This window comes from Meriones unguiculatus, chromosome 4, assembly GCF_030254825.1.
Source record: "Meriones unguiculatus strain TT.TT164.6M chromosome 4, Bangor_MerUng_6.1, whole genome shotgun sequence".
In the NCBI taxonomy this organism is placed as follows: domain Eukaryota; kingdom Metazoa; phylum Chordata; class Mammalia; order Rodentia; family Muridae; genus Meriones; species Meriones unguiculatus.
In genome coordinates this window covers 24,864,594-24,885,101 of record NC_083352.1, presented here as the reverse complement: position 1 = coordinate 24,885,101, position 20,508 = coordinate 24,864,594, and the positions used below count along the sequence as shown (strand labels likewise).

The 20,508-nt window shown below is 36.8% G+C and overlaps 1 protein-coding gene across 2 annotated transcripts in view; it reads left to right on the top strand.

The window, feature by feature from the left end:
- Wrn (WRN RecQ like helicase) overlaps positions 1-20,246 on the top strand; it is a 124,958-nt gene extending 104,712 nt beyond the window's left edge. For both annotated transcript variants that reach the window (XM_060381596.1, XM_060381595.1), the window contains 5 exons: positions 904-1,018; positions 3,464-3,595; positions 5,888-6,050; positions 13,826-14,028; positions 18,050-20,246. In XM_060381596.1, coding sequence (XP_060237579.1) covers positions 904-1,018; positions 3,464-3,595; positions 5,888-6,050; positions 13,826-14,028; positions 18,050-18,169 — 733 coding nt within the window. In that variant the 3' untranslated portion in view covers positions 18,170-20,246. The remainder of the gene's footprint in view (positions 1-903; positions 1,019-3,463; positions 3,596-5,887; positions 6,051-13,825; positions 14,029-18,049) is intronic.
- The last annotated feature ends 262 nt before the right edge of the window (positions 20,247-20,508 follow it).

Below are 20,508 nucleotides of genomic sequence, written 5' to 3'. Positions count from 1 at the left end.
TAAGCACTTAGGACTCATTTCCAACGTTTTGCCCTTTGGTTCCGTTTAAACCTTGTTCCTGTCACTACTTTCACTTAATAGGTCTTGCTTCACTGCAGGATGTTCTCAGAATAACACATAGTAGCTTACATGTCATTATTATTATTTTGTTAAAGAAATAACTAAATATTCCAATATGACACTTCACTATTCAGAGAATATACTTAGACCATAAGTATAATCACTAATTGGACTGGATTTTAGGAAGAAGACATCATATAGTCTTGGATAGTGGACATAATGGAAAAAATTGAGCTGCATGATTCCATGTGTGTATAATAGAGGTTTTAAAGTGCAGCATCAAAGTTGTATCTGTGGGCGTTTAAAATGTGAATGTTCCTACTAGCAGCGTGTCCTTAAAGCAGGTCTGAAGTTCAAGAAACAAAGGTTCAAATAAGCCCATCTCATTAAAGGCCTAGTGGGCCAGGTTGTTGTTACCACAGACATTTTGCAGGGAACAAATATGATGAGACTTTCTTCTGAGTTTCTCAGCCTTTCTCACTGCCCATTTAGAGCCTCACATTTTCCATTTCTGTGAATAATACGGATAACCAAGCAGAACACAGGGTGCTAGCATATTCTTTTCTGGTAACGGTCTCTTCACTAGTTAGTATGCATATGGAGTTTTGTGGTGATGGAAGTGGTGCCTTTATTTGCTAATTGTTTACATGGCAAATCCATCAGTGGACAAAGGCAGAGAAAGGAATTATGAGGTGTTGCCATTTGTATAAAGTACTGGTTTTGAGTTGTAGAGAAATATACAGTTACTGAGCACACTGTGAGGCTGAGTATCAGTATGTTCTTGGAGTGATGCTGACTCGGTGGCTTCCTCATAATTCTCCCTCTTTTGCTTGTAAACGACAGACCAACCACTGTTGAAAATATGAAACAGATTGATGGTGTCTCTGAAGGCAAAGCCACTCTGTTGGGCCCTCTGTTGGAAGTCATCAAACAACTCTGCCAAGTGAATAGCATTCAGGTAAAACATTCTGGTTTACAGACACTCTTGGAGAGTAACACTTCCAGACTGTTTCATAGGCATCATGTTCTCGCTCTATTTGTATTTCTATCTGGACACACAGAAAATGAGTTTGGATGGATTTACAGTAAATGGTTGTAGTAACATGTTAGCTACATGCTTCTGAAAATTAACTCAGACAAGAACTCCCTTTGCAGCCGAGGCTTCCCTGGAATTGACCGTGTGTCCCATTTGGAATTGAACTTGGATTCCTATCTCAGTCTTCTGGTTTGGAATCATAGTCAGGAGCCATCATGCCTGGCAGCTACCTACTAGTTACCTATAGTTATTGGTTAAAGTAGCCGTCTATGTACATGCCTGTTTAATTGGGAAGTTTTACTTTAAATTTGGATAAGTATTGTATTTTGGCTGACAAATTTTCCAATATGGTAGTTAGAAGTTGAAGCTGTGTGTATCTTAGCTGTTAGTTGGTGAGGAGCATAGACACTTTGTTTTTTATGGTTTCGTGTGCCCTAGTCAGTGCCCCTTTCTGTGCTGCTGCCCCTTAACCTTAGATAACTTTCACTTTATTCTCTTCAATATTTATGGTGTTCTCCTTATTTCATTTGATGGTTTCTTGTTCTACCATAAGTGACCATTTCCACAAGGGTTGTTTGTTTGTTTTTCTTGAAACTCCTGTAATAATCCACACTGTGACATGAAACTGTCGGAGTCTGTGAAGACTGCCGATCTCAGAGTCAGGGACCCGGATTTCAGTGCTGTGGTCTATCTCGTGAATGTGACATTTTCTTCCATTTCCCTGGGTCTCCATTTGCTTATCTGAACCACAGGAATGATGACTTCTGTATCAGGGAAGTGGTGAAGAGCCTTGGAGAAATTAAGCACCCACGCATTGTGTGGACTTGTTTCTCCCTGGTACCCGTGGGCAGGCTTTACAAGCAGTGTCTGGTTTTTGTATGTACCATTTCCTCTTTTGAAACAGAGTGTCTCTGGCAACTTTAAAGTTTCTCTTTCATAACCTTACATAAGAAAGTGTATGAAATTCATTGTATTTCATATTAGATATTTTGGAAATGAAATTGTGGTATCTTGATGATTAGTTAAGGAATAGCACACTCATTGGTAGTAACTGAGTAAGCACCCTCTCTGAGCACTTGGTATATCTTTCTTCATGAATTAGTGCTGTTATCTAAATGTGAGTGGATTTCTTCACCTAGCTCCTCTGCAAAGAGGAAACTGAAGTGAGGCAAAAGAGAAATGCTCCAAAGGGTAGGTGTTGAAACAACCTTCCTGCCTCTCTGGAGAGAGAAAAATGACTGCTGGCTTCTGCAGTTAGCCTGCATTATTGAAAACATTTACTAAATAAGTAAACAGTCACCATATTCAATAATCTTTTAATATATTTACTTCAAATATATTTCAATTTTTATTGAGCTTCCTAAATGACAGGATATAGAAACAAAGTATCCTCAGAATGAAGCTTAACAGATCACAATGATAAATTATCAAGGTAAAACCAGTTTTATTCATCAGGAGACTAGGCTCATTAAATTATTCAGCTATTTTTCTTGTTTTATTATGACTATAGTATGCTGTTTTAATCTGGCTTTTATATGTAACTAAAAAAAACCAGTTTCATTTTAAAGCTTAAGGAAATTATAGTATTTTTAGTGAATTTTTAAAAATCTTCTATTTTATCTTTTGGATATTTCAAAAGAAACTATATCTAAAAGAATTTTTAAAGTACATCTTTTGAATGTTTTTTATACTTATTTTTTTATCGTGTGTGTGTGTGTGTGTGTGTGTGTGTTTGTGTATAGGATCCACCTGATGTGGGTACTGGAAATGAAACTCCAGTCCTCTAGAAGAGCAATGTATGCTCTTATCCTCTGAGTCCCCTATATCTAAGACTTTACATGATGCTTCAAGGCCAGAGTTCTAGTTAGGGTGTGTATTTTACAGCTAATTACTATATATTTAACATAAATGCATATATATACATATATGTTTAAATACATGTATACACATATAGTTATATACATATACAGATATGATGAGATTATGTTTCTTTATGATCTATGTGCCTATTCTGTGACTATAGTATATAAACGTGAATATTGATTCTGTTCAGTGTTCATTCCAGAGGATGAGGGGATTAGTTTAAAGACATTAATTAGAACATCATATGGTTCCTTTTGAATTCCTCCTTATGAGCGAAAGAGAAGATGAGAAAGTTTGTTGGATGCTCTTTAGCTTTCTTAGCCCTTTAAGTCAACACATAACAATTCAACTTCTTTTTGCATCTCCATGAAAACTCTTTGTTATGCAGAGATGTTGTGTTACATCTCCCTGCAATGCCTCACAGTTGTATGGTGATCATTATGTTGATGATATTATTATATCTGGCATTACATTATTATTTGTGCCATACTTAAAATTCTGCAGACAGACCTCTTCTTGAGTACAAAACCCCAAGAGGAACAGAAGAAAAGTCAGGAAACGGAAAATAAAGAATGCTCGCTCTCACAGTCGGTGGCGGTCACATACTCTTTATTTCAGGAAAAGAAGATGTCCTTGGTAAGAGCGAGTGCTGCCTTCAGGGCCCAGAGCGCCTTCAGTGTGTTTCCACAGCTTCTTAGTACTAAAACTGTGTCTTGGGGTTTGTTACTTCTTGTCATATAGTAAGTCACATGTTGAATTTTCACACACCGATGGCAGTCTGTCCTTCCAGTCAGCCTGTCTGTCTAGTGTGTCCGTGATTACCTTAGCAGAGTCTTTCACAGTGAGGGAGGGCACAGCTGTAGCTCAGGGAAAATGTAGCAGAGGCATTTTAAAACCAGTTTAAAACAATTAGTGTATGTGTTATTAAGAAACACAGAAACAAAACATGATCCAATAATACTAACTGTAGATACACTGTACTTTATACCATTTATTATGAAATATGAGCTTTGTATTATGGAGTGTGTGTAATCCTTAGCTTCCATGCCTTCCGTGCAGCACACTTATCTACCATGTGGAGCCCCCGGGCTTGATGCCAAGCACTGTCAGAGAAAATAAATTCAGTGAGTTAAACAGAAACAAAGCACAAAGCTGTGAAAACATGCTGTTACATGTGTGCGATGTATACACTCTTTCTGGAAGTTAGTCAAAGATCTGAAAAGAACTTTCTAAAAATTTACATTTCACACCTTTTTCTAGCACTTGCTCCTCTCTTTTTTCCTCCAAAACTGTGTTAGAGATTCTTAAATATCTTACTACTGTGAAAAATGGTCACAGGTCATATTTCTTCATTGCTCTAACATAAGTCTTTATGGCTGCCAAGAGTTCTAAGAGATGGAAAGCACATCACTAGACTAGGGTACCATGAGATGCCTGCTCCGCATCCCTGGTTCTCTGACATTAAACTGGAACAGCTCATTTGGGTCAGGGCCTGCCCACCGTGCACTTTATTTAGCTCACAGCTGTGTGAAAATAAAAACCTACAGCCCTTAACTTAAAATGTCTATTGACAGTCAAGTTTCCTACTTAAACTTAGAAAAACCCTTAGCCAGAAACTAAATCATTTCATTAGCTCTTTTAACCATATATGATGAGTGGAATGTAGTGAGATCTTGTGTAAGCAGTGAGTTAAGGTGCACTTGTTCAATATATCTTATATGTATGTTCTGACCATGTGTGTATAGTAACTGAATATGGTTACCAAGAAAGTTTGAAATGGGCTCCAAATTTTTGAATAAAGAATATTCTAGTTTTAATAATAATACATAAAATATGTTACATTTATAATCAGTGATGTGATGAATGAAATATCTTAATTTATGTCTTATGGTATTAGGTAGTGGTTGATTTTGCAAAATGATTGTTGATTATCTATAACTCCCTGGAGTCTTAAGAGGGTCTTGCTAGTTAACCACAAAATTAAACACATCTGAGGACTAATTAGTGATGAGCAATAATGCAATTAGTTGGAAGTAATTTGATGCCTAGTATCAAATAACCCTGATATTATACACACATGGTTCATACTTTTTAATGGAAAAGCGTAGACATTTAATGAAAGCAATTTAACACCTACTCATGAAAGATGAAAATACTGCCATAGCTGGTCTGCTCTGTGAATGAATCAACACTCACACGCACAGTCTAAATTCAGACTTTCTAAATATATTGAAAGAGACATCATAAATGTTAGTGTCATTGAGCGTCTATGTTTTTTGTTTAAAAAATGCTTTTACTTAATACATATTATAAATGTATTTGGAGCCACAACTATTTTAAAAATCTTTATAAAAATACTTTCCAAAAGTGATCATGATTATCTTAAGTTCAGTAGTATGATAACGGTGAGCAAGCATCCTTGGTAAGTTGTAGTTAGTGCTTTATGAACAGAGCCCATTAAAAATGCTTATGAAAGTCTTCTTGGGGCCTTTCTAAAGAGTGCTTCTGGAGCCTTGCATCATCCCTGAGCATCTAGGAGTTGCAGCCTTGGAAATTCATGTAGCCAAAGCACCATCTCTAATTTTAAGAGCATTACAATACAGCTTTTTAATGTTTTCAAAGATTGTAACAGATATCAGACTTAGCATAAAGTAGCTGATGGCTGAAACAGTAGCTTTTTAAAGTGCATACAGAGGGAAGGAAGGGGCGGGGATTGAATTTTGGCTGAGTTGGGTGATTTGTTTTAATCAGTATACAGAGTAGAACCCATGAAAGGTCGATACAGTTCTGAAGAAATATTTACAATTTTACTCAAGGTCTATTCATTGCTTATTTCTCGGTGAGTATTTACTGCCTGAGATGTTTTCTTTCTGTGAGGTGCCGTAGGAGGTTTTAAGCTCACTGCTTTCTTTCCTGTTCTTTCTGCAGCACAGCATAGCTGAGCATAGGCTTCTGCCTCTCACTGCAGTTGGCATGCACTTAGCCCAGGCGAGAAAAGCTGGCTGCCCCCTGGATATGGAACGAGCTGGCCTGACCCCAGAGGTTCAGAAGATCATTACCGATGTTATCCGAAACCCTCCCATCAACTCAGGTGATGAGCAAAGCCATTCTCTCAGCCTAATAACCCAAGTCAACTCACATGAAGTAAACAAGCCATTTGCTCATAGTTTCATATTAACAGCACTGAGCCTTCTGCTGTGGTGAAATTTTACTTTGGTAACTTTTAATAGTAAAAAAAAAAAAAAAAAAACAAAAACAATTGTTTCTTCCTCAGCAGAAAGTATACTGAAGACTTCTTTCTCCTCAGATTATGATTTTCCCACTCATACCCAAACCAGGCATGTATGTGTGAAACCACATTGTTGTTGAGATTCATTCTCAGCAGCCGATGCACTCCTCATTTTCCCCTAAGTGGCCCTGAGTCCCTGCCATTGGCATCTTTCTTTAACCACACAGTCAGTGGTGTCAGTCACTGACATGTCAAGCTCTGTAGCCCAGTGAAAGAGTTGCTTCTCCATGCTTGATAGACGGCTCAGCAGTTGACAGTACTGGCTGTTCTTCCAGAAGACTGGGGTTTGATTTCTGGCACTCACATGGTGGTCCACAGTCTACTGTTACTGCAGTTCCACGGGTTCTGACACCCCCTTCTGACCTCTGTGGGGAAGCACACACTTGGTTCATGGATCATACAGGCAAAACAGCATTTTAAAAAAAGGAGGAGGAAGAGAAAATAAAGCATTTGTTCTTGTCCCACTGAGGAACTTCAGCTGTGCCATGGAGCACAGTCCCCTGTTTGCCTTATAGAAATATTTGAGCAATTTATTTTTTTACAGAAGTAAAGTTACGGCACATTAGAGGATTTTCCCCTCTTAAATGTACAGATATAAGGCCAGCATATTATAACAATAAATCTGATTAAATAAATTCTGTTAGACTACAGCAATGATTATCTTAAAAACAAACAAAAATACCCTTTTCTACAAAGCTGAATAAATTCTTACTTTTCACTACCTGAAATCCTTTCTCATGTGGAAACAGCTAGAGCTTTCCCTCAACCAAGAATTTGTAAAGTGATGGAGCAAAAGAATTACTTAAGAGGAGTCTTTCTCAAATACAGTCTCGTTATAATTTGATTTTCTGTACATATCTGCATATACAGAAAGCATGTCTAGACATGCTAATTGAAGATTTAGAGGAAACTTGCACATTAATAAGTTAATGAATTGGTATTTTGGGGAACTTGGTCAATGTGGATCTTCAAAGGTTAAATTAAAGTTTCTGAATATTAAGACCCAAGAGCCAAATTGTAGACTTCGTGGTAAAATATCCAGAACTCAAGTGTGAGTCATCTTATGAGAAAGTCAGTCTTTCTGACATCAGTAGCCAGTGTGTTAGACATGAAGGCAGAATGAGAAAACAGCATTTACTGTGCAGGGTTAGACTGTGGTCTTATCAACCTTTGCCCATTGCAAAATGACACATTGTTTTAGGGAAAGCTAAAGACTGAAATTTCTGCTAGAAATGCATTGTCTTGGATGTTTTGATAAGGTGGTTGGGCAATGTTATACAGCATGCTTCCTTTAAAAACATTGACAATCATGTTCACACTTGATTGGCTACCTTCATGAATGGTTACCGTGAATGGACAGATGGAATTAGCCCAGACAGGAGGATGTGAAGGCTTTGGCAGTAGATGCAATAGTGAGCCAGTCTTATCTCTGACAGTTCATGATTTGTGACCATTAGCTCATGACCCACACCTCTCCAGGTCATAATTTCTTCATGTATGAAGTAGAAAGGAGTAGCATTTTTATTTTTTACAGAATTGTGAGAAGCACATTGGGTACCAGACAGAGAGACTTGGTACATGGCAAACAGTAAGTAGTGGCATTAGTAAAGATGGTGATGATTGAAGTAAACAGTAATATCCAAGAGCATTTTTTAAAACACCCTTTAAATAGCATCAGTTTTATCCTCCATCTTTTTGACAGTTTTCAGGAATATATAAAGTTGGAGCTAGAGAGGAGGCTCAATGGGTAAGAGCACTTGCTGCTTTTGCAGAGGATCCGGGTTGGGTTCCCAACACCCACATGCTGACCCTCAAATGTCTGTAACTCCAGTTCTAGGAGCTATGATGCCCTGCTCTGGCTTATGCAGGCATCGGGTACACACATAGTGCACATACATACATGCTGACAAAACAGTGATACACATAAAATACAAATAAATATTGAAAAACAAAAGAACATATGAAGTTGATAAGGAAGACTATACAGAGGAAGAGTTCAGAAACTGCATAATCACTCCTCAGTATTGATTTCATGTCTTCATGGGGATCTAAATATCTGTGGGTGTCTGAGCCTCCTGTATAAAATGTAACACATATCCTGTATACTGTAAATCACAGTATAACACAATATGCAGTTGCTATACTGTACGTGTCAGTAGTTGTTGTGATGTATTGTTTGAAAAATAATATGGAGGATGTGTGCTTGTTTAGTACAGTCGCTGGTGTTTGTTTGCTTTGAGACAGGTCTTGCTGTGTAGTCTAGGCTGGCCTTGAGTTTGCCTTCCTCCTGACTCAGTCTTCTGAGTGCTGGGATTATAGGCACGTACCACCATTCCCGGTTTGTGGTTGGTGAATATGGATATGGAACCTGTGGCTTTGGTGAACAGACAACAGTAACAATGGTAAATTGCATTTTGCAGAAGGGAGTGACTTGAAAATTCTATGGGCTATAGTGATCTTTTGTGTGTTTATATACTAAATAATTGAGCAACATTCTTAAATAACAAAAAAGGACTATTCTAACCTTAACTCAGCATTGCCACGTAACTACGGAAACTGTCTGGTTTGACTGTGGTAAAGAGGTGAGTTGATGTTAATTTAGTTTATAATTTATGTCATTATAAAGTTATAGAACTTTTGATTTTAAAAAAAGTAGAAACATTTTTCTCTTTCCTACTTCCACCCTGTTTTACATAGGGATTTGAGGCCTAAACAGTTGCAAAAATTGTTTTAATATCATGTCTAAGATTAATGATTTATCATGTTTTAATTTTTACTATGCCATTTTAAGTCATTCTGTCAAATAACTTAAAATTAACTTCAAAGTTATCAAAATAAAGTGTAACTTAAAGTTTTTAGTAAGATTCAGGTTTATTAAGTCTCTTTGATTAGAATAAATTGATTTTATTTCCTTTAATATTTTATAATTTCTTCAAATATTGTTTACGATAACTAGTACCCCCTATTGTCTGAACTTGGCAGTTTTGATTTCAGTTGTTATATAATTAATTTTTAAAACAGTTTTTAGTGCTTGAGAATTTCATGTACAAGTACAGTATTTGCATTATTTCCACTCCCTCTCCTCTCTTCATTTCATTGCCGTCTTCTGCATCCCATCTCAAATTCATGACATCTTTGTTAATTATTGTCATTTTGCACACACACACACACATGCATGCACACACACACTCAGGCTGAATCTACTGAGTCCATTCATTGTTCTCTGTGTACATAAATGTAGGTAGGGCCAACTTGATCAACTATTTAAACTAAGGAATTATAAAACCACACAGAGTTTAGTAATATAAAAAAACCATTTCTAATTGGACAGCCTGACTTCACAAGCATTAGAAGTGAAGTATTTCCTAATGAGTGAGCGAGTCACTAGTTGAACACTCATCACCACCACCATCCACAGACTACAGTGCAAGTACATCTTACTCAGACTTGTGCTAAATATTACAGCAAAGAACAGAGATGTATTTCAAATGTATTTATGAACCATGTGTCTTACTCTTCTACAATATACTATACATAGGTTGGATACATAATATATAGACATATGTTTGTATTACCTGCTTCAATCCAAGTGGAGGAAGAGGATTATGACAACCATGATATCTTAGCCCTCGCTTCCTTGATAAAGCACTCACGGTCTGTAAGCTGTCATCTGTGGGTGTGAGATTTGGGGTTTGGGTTCTTTTTTTCTTTGATAAGATACTATTCATGGTCTTACTGGAAAAAATATCATTATGCATTACCACAAGGAATGAAAATGTACATACCATATTAATAGCTTGGTGTTATTTTTATTTAGCAATAGCCTTATCACATAATTCAGTATTTTAAGGAACAAGATCTAAATATTGTACAATTCCAAATTAATTTAAAAAATTTAATATTAATAATATTAATTAATTAATTATACAGCATTCTGCCTGCCTGTGCACTAGAAGAGGGCACCAGATCTTATTATAGATGGTTGTGAGTCACCATGTAGTTGCTGGGAATTGAACTCAGGACCTTTGGAAGAGCAGCCAGTGTGTGCAACCATATATATATATGTATGTATGTATAGCCTATATACATATGGGTTATATATGTATAACCAATATAAATGTTTTATATATATATATATATTAACTCAAAAATAGAGTAACTGTGAATTGAAATCTTATTTTTGTGTATTCTTGTTATCCATTTAGATTTTCACTCTGTGTTTTTATAATTCTGTGTTTTTTAAATTATTTTTCTATGTTTATATAATTTAAACGTCTTTCATTACATTGAGTGTTTTAACTGTGCTTAATAAGTTAAGTAAGATATTTAATGAGGTACCTAGATAATACTCAGAATAATTTCCCCCATTCTTTATGTGCATGGAACTGGGAAATTAAGGGTGGCTTCCAAGGGACCTTCAACAAAGAAGTAACATGATCTCTCTTGACACAGCAAAGGACAGCTAGTGCTGTCATTCCGTGTTCCAGGACATGTTTTAGTACTGACTTCCACACAAGGGTGGAAAAGAATTAAGATCTAAAACTACACTTGACCTACTTGCAAAACTGTAGTGCAGATGACTTTGCAGAAGTGTGTGAAAATACCAGTGACTCCTACATTCATAAGACTTTATGTGACATCACCATCAGCAGCTAGGCCAGAGGCAAATGTTTGTGTACTCAAGTTCTTGTACTATAGTTTCCTAATTTTAGAAGTATATTTTATTCAAAATAGAGAAGGATTCTTTTAAAATAACCTCAGCATAACATTATCATAGTTCAGTATTTTGACTGTTTTCTAAAAAATAGTTTAAACACTATACTTACATCATAAAATTAAGGATGTGTATTATCATTATCTAATCTTAACAACTCACAGAAGAAAATGAATATAATACAGTATCATTATATTAGTTGACTGAAATATGGGAAAATCCAGTGATTTTTCTAGAACTGTACTACCCAATAAAAATATAACACCATATGGACACCTTAATTTTCTAATACCTACATTAAAAAGCTAAATAAATGCAATTAACTTTCATAACATTTTAATCTGTTCTACATACTAAAATATTATTTCAATATACAATTAATCTAAATTTCTTAACAAGTGCTCTTATATTTTTCCGTATTAAGCTTTTTTTGCAGTCATTTCATTATTATAACGTGTCCTCTGATGCTAAGCTTTAATTAAAAATACTTTAGCCAGTATGCTGGTACATGCTTCTAATACCAAATCTCACACCCACAGATGACAGCTTACAGACGGTGAGTGTTTTACCAAGGAAGTGAGGGTTAAGATATCATGGTTGTCATAATCCTCTTCCTCTACTTGGATTTGGAGCAGGTTATACAAATATATGTCTATATACAAAGCTGCTGTACCAGGCCACAGAGGAAGACAGTGCAGCCAGTCCTGATGAGGCCTGATAGGCTAGGGTCAGAGGGAATGGAAGGTGGACCTCCCCCTATCAGTGGACTTGGAGAGGGGCATGGGAGGAGAAGAGGGAGGGAAGGCGAGATTGGGAGGGGATGAGAGAGGGGACCACAGCTGGGATACAAAGTGAATAAATTATAATAAATCAAAAAATAAATTGAAAAAATCAATGACAAAATATCAACATCAAAAAATAGTGAAAAGTATTTAGCTTTCATAAGCTTTGAGGTTGAACAGAATGGACTGGTATAATATCAGTTTTTAAATTTAAAAATTAATTTGAATTACTTAGTTTCAGATGTTTAGGAGCATGTCCTTGGTTAATGGTTATAATAATATATATAGCACAGTTTAGAGATAATTTACCAGTATGCATCAAACTACAATGTCTCCAACCTGTGAACCACCAACCCCGCTTCCAGCAATCCAGAGATAATGGAAATATAATATAATGTGTATCAGAACATTATTCTAAAGAAAAATTGAAGACAACAGGTGTTCAGAGTCGAGCCTGGCATACATACAGAGCAGATTGCTCATTGGGGCAGTAAGATGGTGGGATTTCTGAGATAATTAGAGTGGTACATTGACCCAAATCAGTTTTAACGGGGTTGATAGTTTAACGTCATTGATGATTTTAGTACGAATTAGTACATAGTCCTTACTAAGACTATGCTTAGCACCAGTCTTACATTTTTAACCTGTAACATATGTAGGTAGCCAACTGTACTACTTTTGTTAGCTGTATATAACTTTTATTTGTGCCTTTTTTTTTTTTTTTTTTCATTTTGGATGAGTCCTTGAATAGCAAGCCATAGTCTTTGGGAGAAAAGAGACTATAAGCCTGAAAACATCAACAATTTATATTCATGTTGTGAAGCTGTCATTAAATAATGACTCGGCTTCTGATCACTAAGTTAAGTTGCCTGTGAGGAGTGCCTGATGTGTTTAATAAACACTGAGGAGGAACAAGTGGATTCGAAGTTGCTTAGTTTTGTTGTAGTTGACTTTGAGGATGTGTGTGCTGTGGAGAGGGTTTCCTTCAGTGGAAAGCAGTGGTTCATCTGTACAGATGCTCCACGGTGTAGGGAAGTGGGGATGACTGCCACGACGTGAGTTAATTGTGTTGCCACAAAACACGCAAGTTCCTTGATTCTGAAGGCAAAATTCTGCGCCAGAACTCTGTAACGTGTATTCTGTTCACTCTGGGTAGACGGTAGTGTTTACTTTGAGCACTTTTTGTCTTCAATTTTTTCATTAAAACAATATTGTGATGGCCATAGTCATTTTCTCTCAGAAAATTCACCATGATAAGCATTTTAAGTAACTGATGTGGTTTGCTCTGGCATATACTAATAATGTAATTATCTTAGAATCTTATTCATAAGTATCAATAGCTTGTATTTTAAGAATTATTTCTAAGCCTGGTGGTGGTGGCCCATGCCTTTAATCCCAGCACTCTGGAAGCAGAGCCAGGTGAATTTCTATGAATTTGAGGCCAGCCCGATCTACAGAGCGAGTTCAAGGACAGCCAAGGCTGCAAAAAGCCCTCTCTTCCAAAGAATTGTTTTTAAAAGGACAAATTTATTTGTTTCTGTGTGTGTGTGTGTATAAATGAATGCATACACATGGGTACAGTTCTCCACAGTGGCCAGAAAAGGGCATCAAATTCCCTGAAGCTAGAATTACAGGTGGTTGTGAGTACTTGATGTGGGAGCTAGGAATGAAGCTTGGATTCTTAGTGAGAACAGTGTATGCTCTTAACTGCTGAGCTATCTCTCCCTCCCCAGGAGTAAATTATTTTTAAGAAATATTAATTTGTAACCAATATTTGGAAATTGAAGCACAGGTTCCCTTAAAAAGGGGTCTATGCATGTTGGTTGTTATTTTCAGGGAATCCGACAGAGAAATGACTTATATAGCATCATTAATATTGGCCTGTCCTGGAGCTAAGGGTTTGCATGGTGTCATGAGAGGGAAACATAATTTTATCCCATTTTCCTGAAGGATGTTACCATTTGAAAGACAAAAATTTTCTTGGGCAATTTTTCTTCTTCCTAGTATTTTATCATTTTCACCGCCTAGTTTTCTAAAATATCCTTCTTAACTTTTGTTGTTTGGCTTCCTATCTTTTACAGATATGTATAAAGTTAAACTCATTAGAATGTTAGTTCCTGAAAACATTGACACATACCTAATCCACATGGTAATTGAGATCCTCAGTGGTTCCGACAGCAGGAGTCAGCCTTCTTGTGATTCCAGCAGAAAGAGGTGTTTCTCCAGCTCGGAAGAGAACTGTGGGAGTGTTAAGGAAAGCAAGGACACAGTCCCTGATGCCAAGGTACTAATTAACATGTAGAATGTCTACACAGTGTCCCTGGTTCCCTTCTCATGCTCAGAGGGTACATTTGGTCTGTTGTAATATATAAATCTCTGTACATTATTCCCTTCGCTTTTCAAATATCATGTGAGGAAAGCTGTTATTTTTTTAAAAAAAAAAGACAATAAAAGAATAATTTATTGTGTAGAAAACCATCTTAAATTTTACCTGTATTGGGTTTGTATTTGAAGAAATACACCTTGTTCCAGAGATGTAGTTAATGGAGTTAGCTTTGTGTATCATGGCAGTGCATATGTTCTACAGAAGTGAAGCAAATTCAATTATGAATGCGTCCCTTTGCTTGATCCTTCTGTCATTTTCACTTTCTGGTACAAGGATTGCACTCTACATGTATAGCTATGGTTCTGAGTGTAACATGGGGAATCTTGCATAATTAGGAAAAGTAAGCATCCGGTGTTATTTTAGATGATATTAAAAATTATGTTGGTATCACATGGGCAGATTGTAATTAGAGAAGGATCAGTTTCTGACATGACTATAAATTTGTAGGTTTGACTTAATACCTCCAAGATCTACATGACTCACTGATAGTAATTGCTCAGCTTTAATAACTCACTAAAATTATGTTAGTTCTGCCATGATAAGCTGGGTGTGCTGGCTGGTAGTTGCTAACACTTGTGCTGAAGACAAGGCTCCACGCCTCAGCACAGCGGTGATCAGCATAGGACTTCCAGCACTGACCACTCGCTCTTCTCAATATTTTAAAAATAAAGGAAAATCATCTTTCTTTTTTAAAATTAAATTGGTCTTTTAAAGTTCTTTAGTTAGGTTCGTGTATTGTCTTTTTTTAGATAACCTAGTGACTTAAGTAGTTGGGAATGTTGACATTTTTCATAATTTGTTAGCTGTAAAAGTGATATCAGCACATGCATATTTTAGAATTAATGAAACGTAGTTCTGTAGAAAGCCCATCTTTCTATTTCTACAACTTAGGCTCACACTTAGGACTTTCTTACTTGTTTTCCCGTACCTGTAAATACAGGAAAGGCTATGCTCTACTCTGAATGTCAGTCTGCTATCCGAGAATGTGAGCCTGTACCTATTGTCTTGTCCATGTCACGTGAAATTGGTTTTCCTGCACTTGCAAAGCAGAGCATGGCCCAGGGTGGCCTTATTCATTTCATGTAACTCTATATAATGCTGTTTTGTGTAGTGTTTAAAATATGGAAATTGATTATGAGCCGCACCCCACCATTTTTTGCTGCTTTTTCTCTTCTGATTCTATATTGCAACTGTCCTGCTTGACTTTCTTTTTGTTTCCAGTTATAGATTTTTTCTCACTTAATATATAATAATATATAAAAACTGATTACAGTTTTCCTCCTTCTGTTCCTTCCAGTTCCTCCCCGCTTGCCCTCCGTTCTGCATCTACTCCTTTTCCGTCTCCATTAGAAAACAAAGTTTTGAAGGGATAATGATAAAACATAAAAAATGTACAATAAGATAAAACAAAAGCTTTTACATCAGAGTTGGACAAGACAAAAACAGAAGGAAATAAGCCCAAGAGAAGGCATAAGAATCAGAGATCTACTGGTTTGCACACTCAGGAGTCCTGTAAAAACACTAAACTAGAAGTGATAATAGATACCCAGAGGACCTGGGGCAGCCCCCTGCAGGCCCTGTGCATGCTGCCTCAGTCTCTGTGAGTTCATATGAGCTTTGGTCCTGTTTCTTAGAGTTCTAGATCCCCCCTAGCTTATATTCTTTCTGTCTCCTCTTTTGTGGGGTTCCCTGTACTCTGAGGGGAGGAATTGATGGAGACATCCCTTTCCCATGTCTCCATACCCCTCAACTGTTGGTTTGTGTTCCCTCTCTCCATGTATCTGTCCCTGTCTCTGTGTCTCTCTGCCTCTGTCTCTTTCTGTGTGTGTGTGTGTGTTTTGGTTTTGGCAATTAAATCTAGAGCCTTTTGTATGCCAACCACAACCTTTGTCCCATCTCTGGGCTATTTTTCACTATCAAAATTTCTTTTTGTTATTCCATGTAACATGTAATATTTCATTGTAGTCAAGTGCTCCAGTGTCTTCCAGAGTGCATAGATCTCATCTGTTCTTCCTGTTTGTTCTTCCCTGGTTAGAAATGGGTACAAGGAGCAAAAGTGCTGTCCCAGCCAGTTCCTTTCCGTAGCTTTGGGAAAGTTACAGCCTCCCCTTCATTTTACTCTGAATTTCTTTACTTGACATGGAACATGAAACAGCTTTTGTTTTCTTAAATATAAAATGTCAGTATTACAGTGTTCAATATGAAATTTCAATGTGCAATTCATTTTTCTAAGTATCTTTTGCCTTTTTTCCTTACCTGTGAATATTTTGAAACATTTTTTAAAGCAGAAAACATAATAAAATATAGCAAATAATTGTTAAAGCATTTAAAGTTATATTTCTGAAATAGTATAAGTTATACCATTGTCATACCTTATGCTAACTAACAGGCACATTTAACTTAAATAAAGCTACTTTATGATAAAAGCCTTCAAATGCTTTCGTAAGCAAATTAGCTTGGCTAAATTCCAAGGAGTATTCTTATTAGTATGATTTCTGCCCTTTTATTCAAAGCCTCTAGCGGCTCAGCATGGTAGGTTTATAGAACAATCACCTACTGTTTCAAGTGGTAATGCTTGTTTATTTGTTTTTCATGCACAGATGATGTAGCACAAAACATTCCTTTTATGTTATTAAATAAATTTTTTCAGGGCCTTTTGACAGGGTCCAAAATATTTTGGCAGATGGGCCCCTAAAATTACATGCAAAGTGTTCTGCATGTCTTTATTCGTTCTTTTTCTGAGAAGGGGATCTATGGTTGTCAGGGAATTCTCAAAGCAGTCTATGTAGCAAAGATCTTTTTCATTTACTCTGTCTTGTTGCTTCCCGGCCACTCTGCAAGGAGCTGAGCAGTGGCTGAGTCACTCTGCTAGCCTTGACACCATGGATGTCAGTACCTGTTTTCTTTTTCATGCACTCAATAAAAACTCTCTGTGTGTCCTTGTTTGTATGCCTTCCTCAGAGCATCACATTCATCACTTTTAAAGTTTTCTTTGCTATTGTTTTCTGTGAAATCTCTTGGACTTGAGGCCTTGTGCGTGCCAGATGAGTGTTATAACACTTAGCTGTGTCCTGAGCTCTTTAAATTCACTACTTTGGTCAACCTAAAATTAATGTGTCATGCTAGTAGATCGGAAACAAGGTCCAGTTTTTTACTTAGCAAATGAGTGCCTGAATCTTTGTGAGTTTGAGCCAGCCTGGTCTACAAAGTGAGTCCAGGACAGCCAAGGCTACACAGAGAAACCCTGTCTCCAAAAAACAAAAAAGAACAACAAAAAAGAATGCCTGAACTTGAGTATCTTGAAAGTTGACAGAGAAGCCAGCAGGATGCCGAGTGGATAAAAGCTTTTGCCTTGCAAAGCTGATGGCTGAGTTTGATTCCTGGAGCCATAGGGAAATGGTAAATATAGTGGTGTGCCTCTGTAATCCCAGCACTCCTGCAGTGATGGGGAGGTGGCCACAGGGGAATGCCTGGACGTTCGAGAGTAGCTAGGTTGGAGTACACAGCACGGAAAACAAGAGAACCTCTGCTTTAACATGTCGGCCAGGATAGAAAAGACCTTGAAAGATGTCTCTGACCTCCACATTGGGTGATGTAGGATATGTAGTGTGTGTACACACATACACACACACGCACACACACGCACGCACGCATGTACATGCACATGCACAGACATTCTAATAATAAAATAACAAATCATCTTTAAAGTGGGTGGTAATGGGATAAGTAAATGAATAAGGACATTATATAATAATTTTTTCTCCTTTATTTATTAGATTTTTCATCCCAAAATGAATTCTATAGCTGTTTCTATTTCATTTTGTTTGGTTGGGGAGAATAGTTATCTATGTTGCTTTTACAGCTCGTATGCTTTTTCCATTGTATAAATATTTTTTTTTTGTATTTCTGTTTTCTATAGACATCGTCTGAAATGTCAAAGAGAAAATTACCCCCATGGTTTACCAAAAGAAGTGTGTCCTCAGCTGATATTGGCAGCTCATCAATGGCCAAGACAAAAAAGAAAGGTCTTTTTAGTTAAGATGACAAGTACAGAGCAATTTGTGTGTCTGTCTTTATTCCTGTAAAGAATGAAAAAAACATTTTTTAACTTTAAAATTACTTAAAGTTCAAAGTAAAACTCACTTAGACATTGAGCAGCCGGCATCATTAATCACCCATCCAGAGTTGAGATAAAGCATCTGAGCTGTCTGAGAGCCTGAGTGCAACACAGAGTGTGGAGGTGAGCTTCCCTTCACCCTTGCCAGCGTCTTGTTGCGGTCTCTCTACTTCTGGCAGTGCTGCATGTGGGAATTGTAGGATCTCTGTGACGTGGATTATAGGTTAGTAGTTACATAGTGATAGATACGAAGCCATCTGAAATTGACAAAATGGAGTCCTGTGACTTAAGACAAGAGACCCATATTGCAGATTGTCTTTGCTTCCTTGTGCCGATGCCTGTAGGTGCGCCGTCAGAGCATCAGTGCAGCAGACCAGTGACACACTGGCTTCCATTTAAAAGGGGGGGGCCATGCTGAAATGTTTTCGGTTGCAGAGACAACTAAATGCTATGCATTTTCTACGGAGTTTCTATTATTTTTCCAGCAAAACAGTGTCCCCCATATTGAATATTAAACATACTTAATTTTCATGTATTTAATTACTGAGTACCTTCAATATTTGAAGATGCCAGAATTTAATGTCTTATGTTTCACAAAGAACTTAAAAACATAAAACTTAACTCTGTTCTTGGTAAACTTTTGTAATATAACTTTAGGCAGTTCACCATATAGCTTATAAGTACATTTCAAGACTTTGACTGACTTTTTTTGTAAATAGAAATGGACTGTTATTAATACAGAAGAAATACATGTGTGAATTCAGAGTAGCTTAAAAAAATGGAACCCTGGGATTCCATTAGGAGATAATCAAAGCCATTTTTGGAACCTATCAGACTTTCTCATATTCATTTTCTTAATTTGTTACATCCATAATACATGAATGAATCTTATTGTAAAACATTCAAACTATACTTAATACATAAAAGTCCCCATGTTCTCATTTTTCTGCTTCCTATAACCAGAAGGTAGCTCCCATTAAGTGCATGTCACACACATTTGGTAGTTACTCCTGTCTTTCTGTGCCTTGACATGTGTTTCTATAGTGCTTGAGTCTGTATTCTCTATGACAGAGTGTCAAGATGTTTAACCTGCTTTGAGCTGAGTTCTGGATATGGTAGCCATCTGTAGGAAAACACCTGCCTAATTATGAGTTGAATTGGAGGAATTTTTCTAATGCAATTGAAAAACAAAAATTTGCTCGCAAAAATTATGCTTGGTTCATTAGACTGGCTATTTGGCAGACATTGTTCTCAAGACTGAATGAAGTTAGCTTATTGTTTTAAGGGAAATGATTTACCAATATTTAATGTCTGTAGTAAAGCTGAAATTTGTAGCAAAGCTTACCATTTTGGTGAGCTTATGTCCTTTGTGGGGAACCTGGGCAGCTTTCCTTGACCTGAAGACTTTTGTAATGAGATGGATAAAAGAAACATTATTTTTGATACTATCCAAAGTTTTATCTGTATCTAGAATATCTAATGAACCCGAGAAATCAGTCTTTAAGGGCAGCTAAGACATGATGTAACAGGGAGACATGCTGTTTAAAAGGCCTGCTTGAAGCAGAAGAGGGGCCAGTAAATCTTAATGTTAGCCAAGAACTGGAGACTGTCGTTTCAGATGACACACTGAAAATAATCATTAAAAAAACAACTACTGTTTTGGTATTGCTTCAAAGAAGATTCTCTACCATTATTTGTAAAGACATTAAAATATTCCTGTCTTTTCCAACTATATATTTGTATGAACTTGGGTTTTTCTAGTATACCTCAGGCAAAATAGTATGTCCAAATAGACTGAATGCAGACGACCAGACTCTAGGCTCTTCCCTTAAACTCATCTACTCAATGAGAATGTTTACAGAAATGAAACAGGGCCATCCTTGTGAATTTTTTTGTAATGAAAATATATTTTTTAAAACAAACAATATTTGTGCTAAAATGTAACTGATTTGCTATGGCTGTTTTTAAGTGAATCAATAAATCTTTGGAAAAAGTCTCAGACCTGAGTGTATTTCTGCATGACTGCACCTATGCTGAGTAACTGCAAAACCCATGAATGTAATAAGCAACCATGGGGGCCTTGAAGAAGGAGCTGCGGTGGGGGGGGGGGGTAAATGACACAGGTGCTATGATGGGAATGACAAAGCAAGGCAGGGACTTTAACTGCAGAGGGGAAGAAAGAGGGAGAGACAATACTAAAGAGGTTTGAAAGCCATAGGGAAAAATTATTTATGTCTTTGTGTTTACTTAAAAATACATAT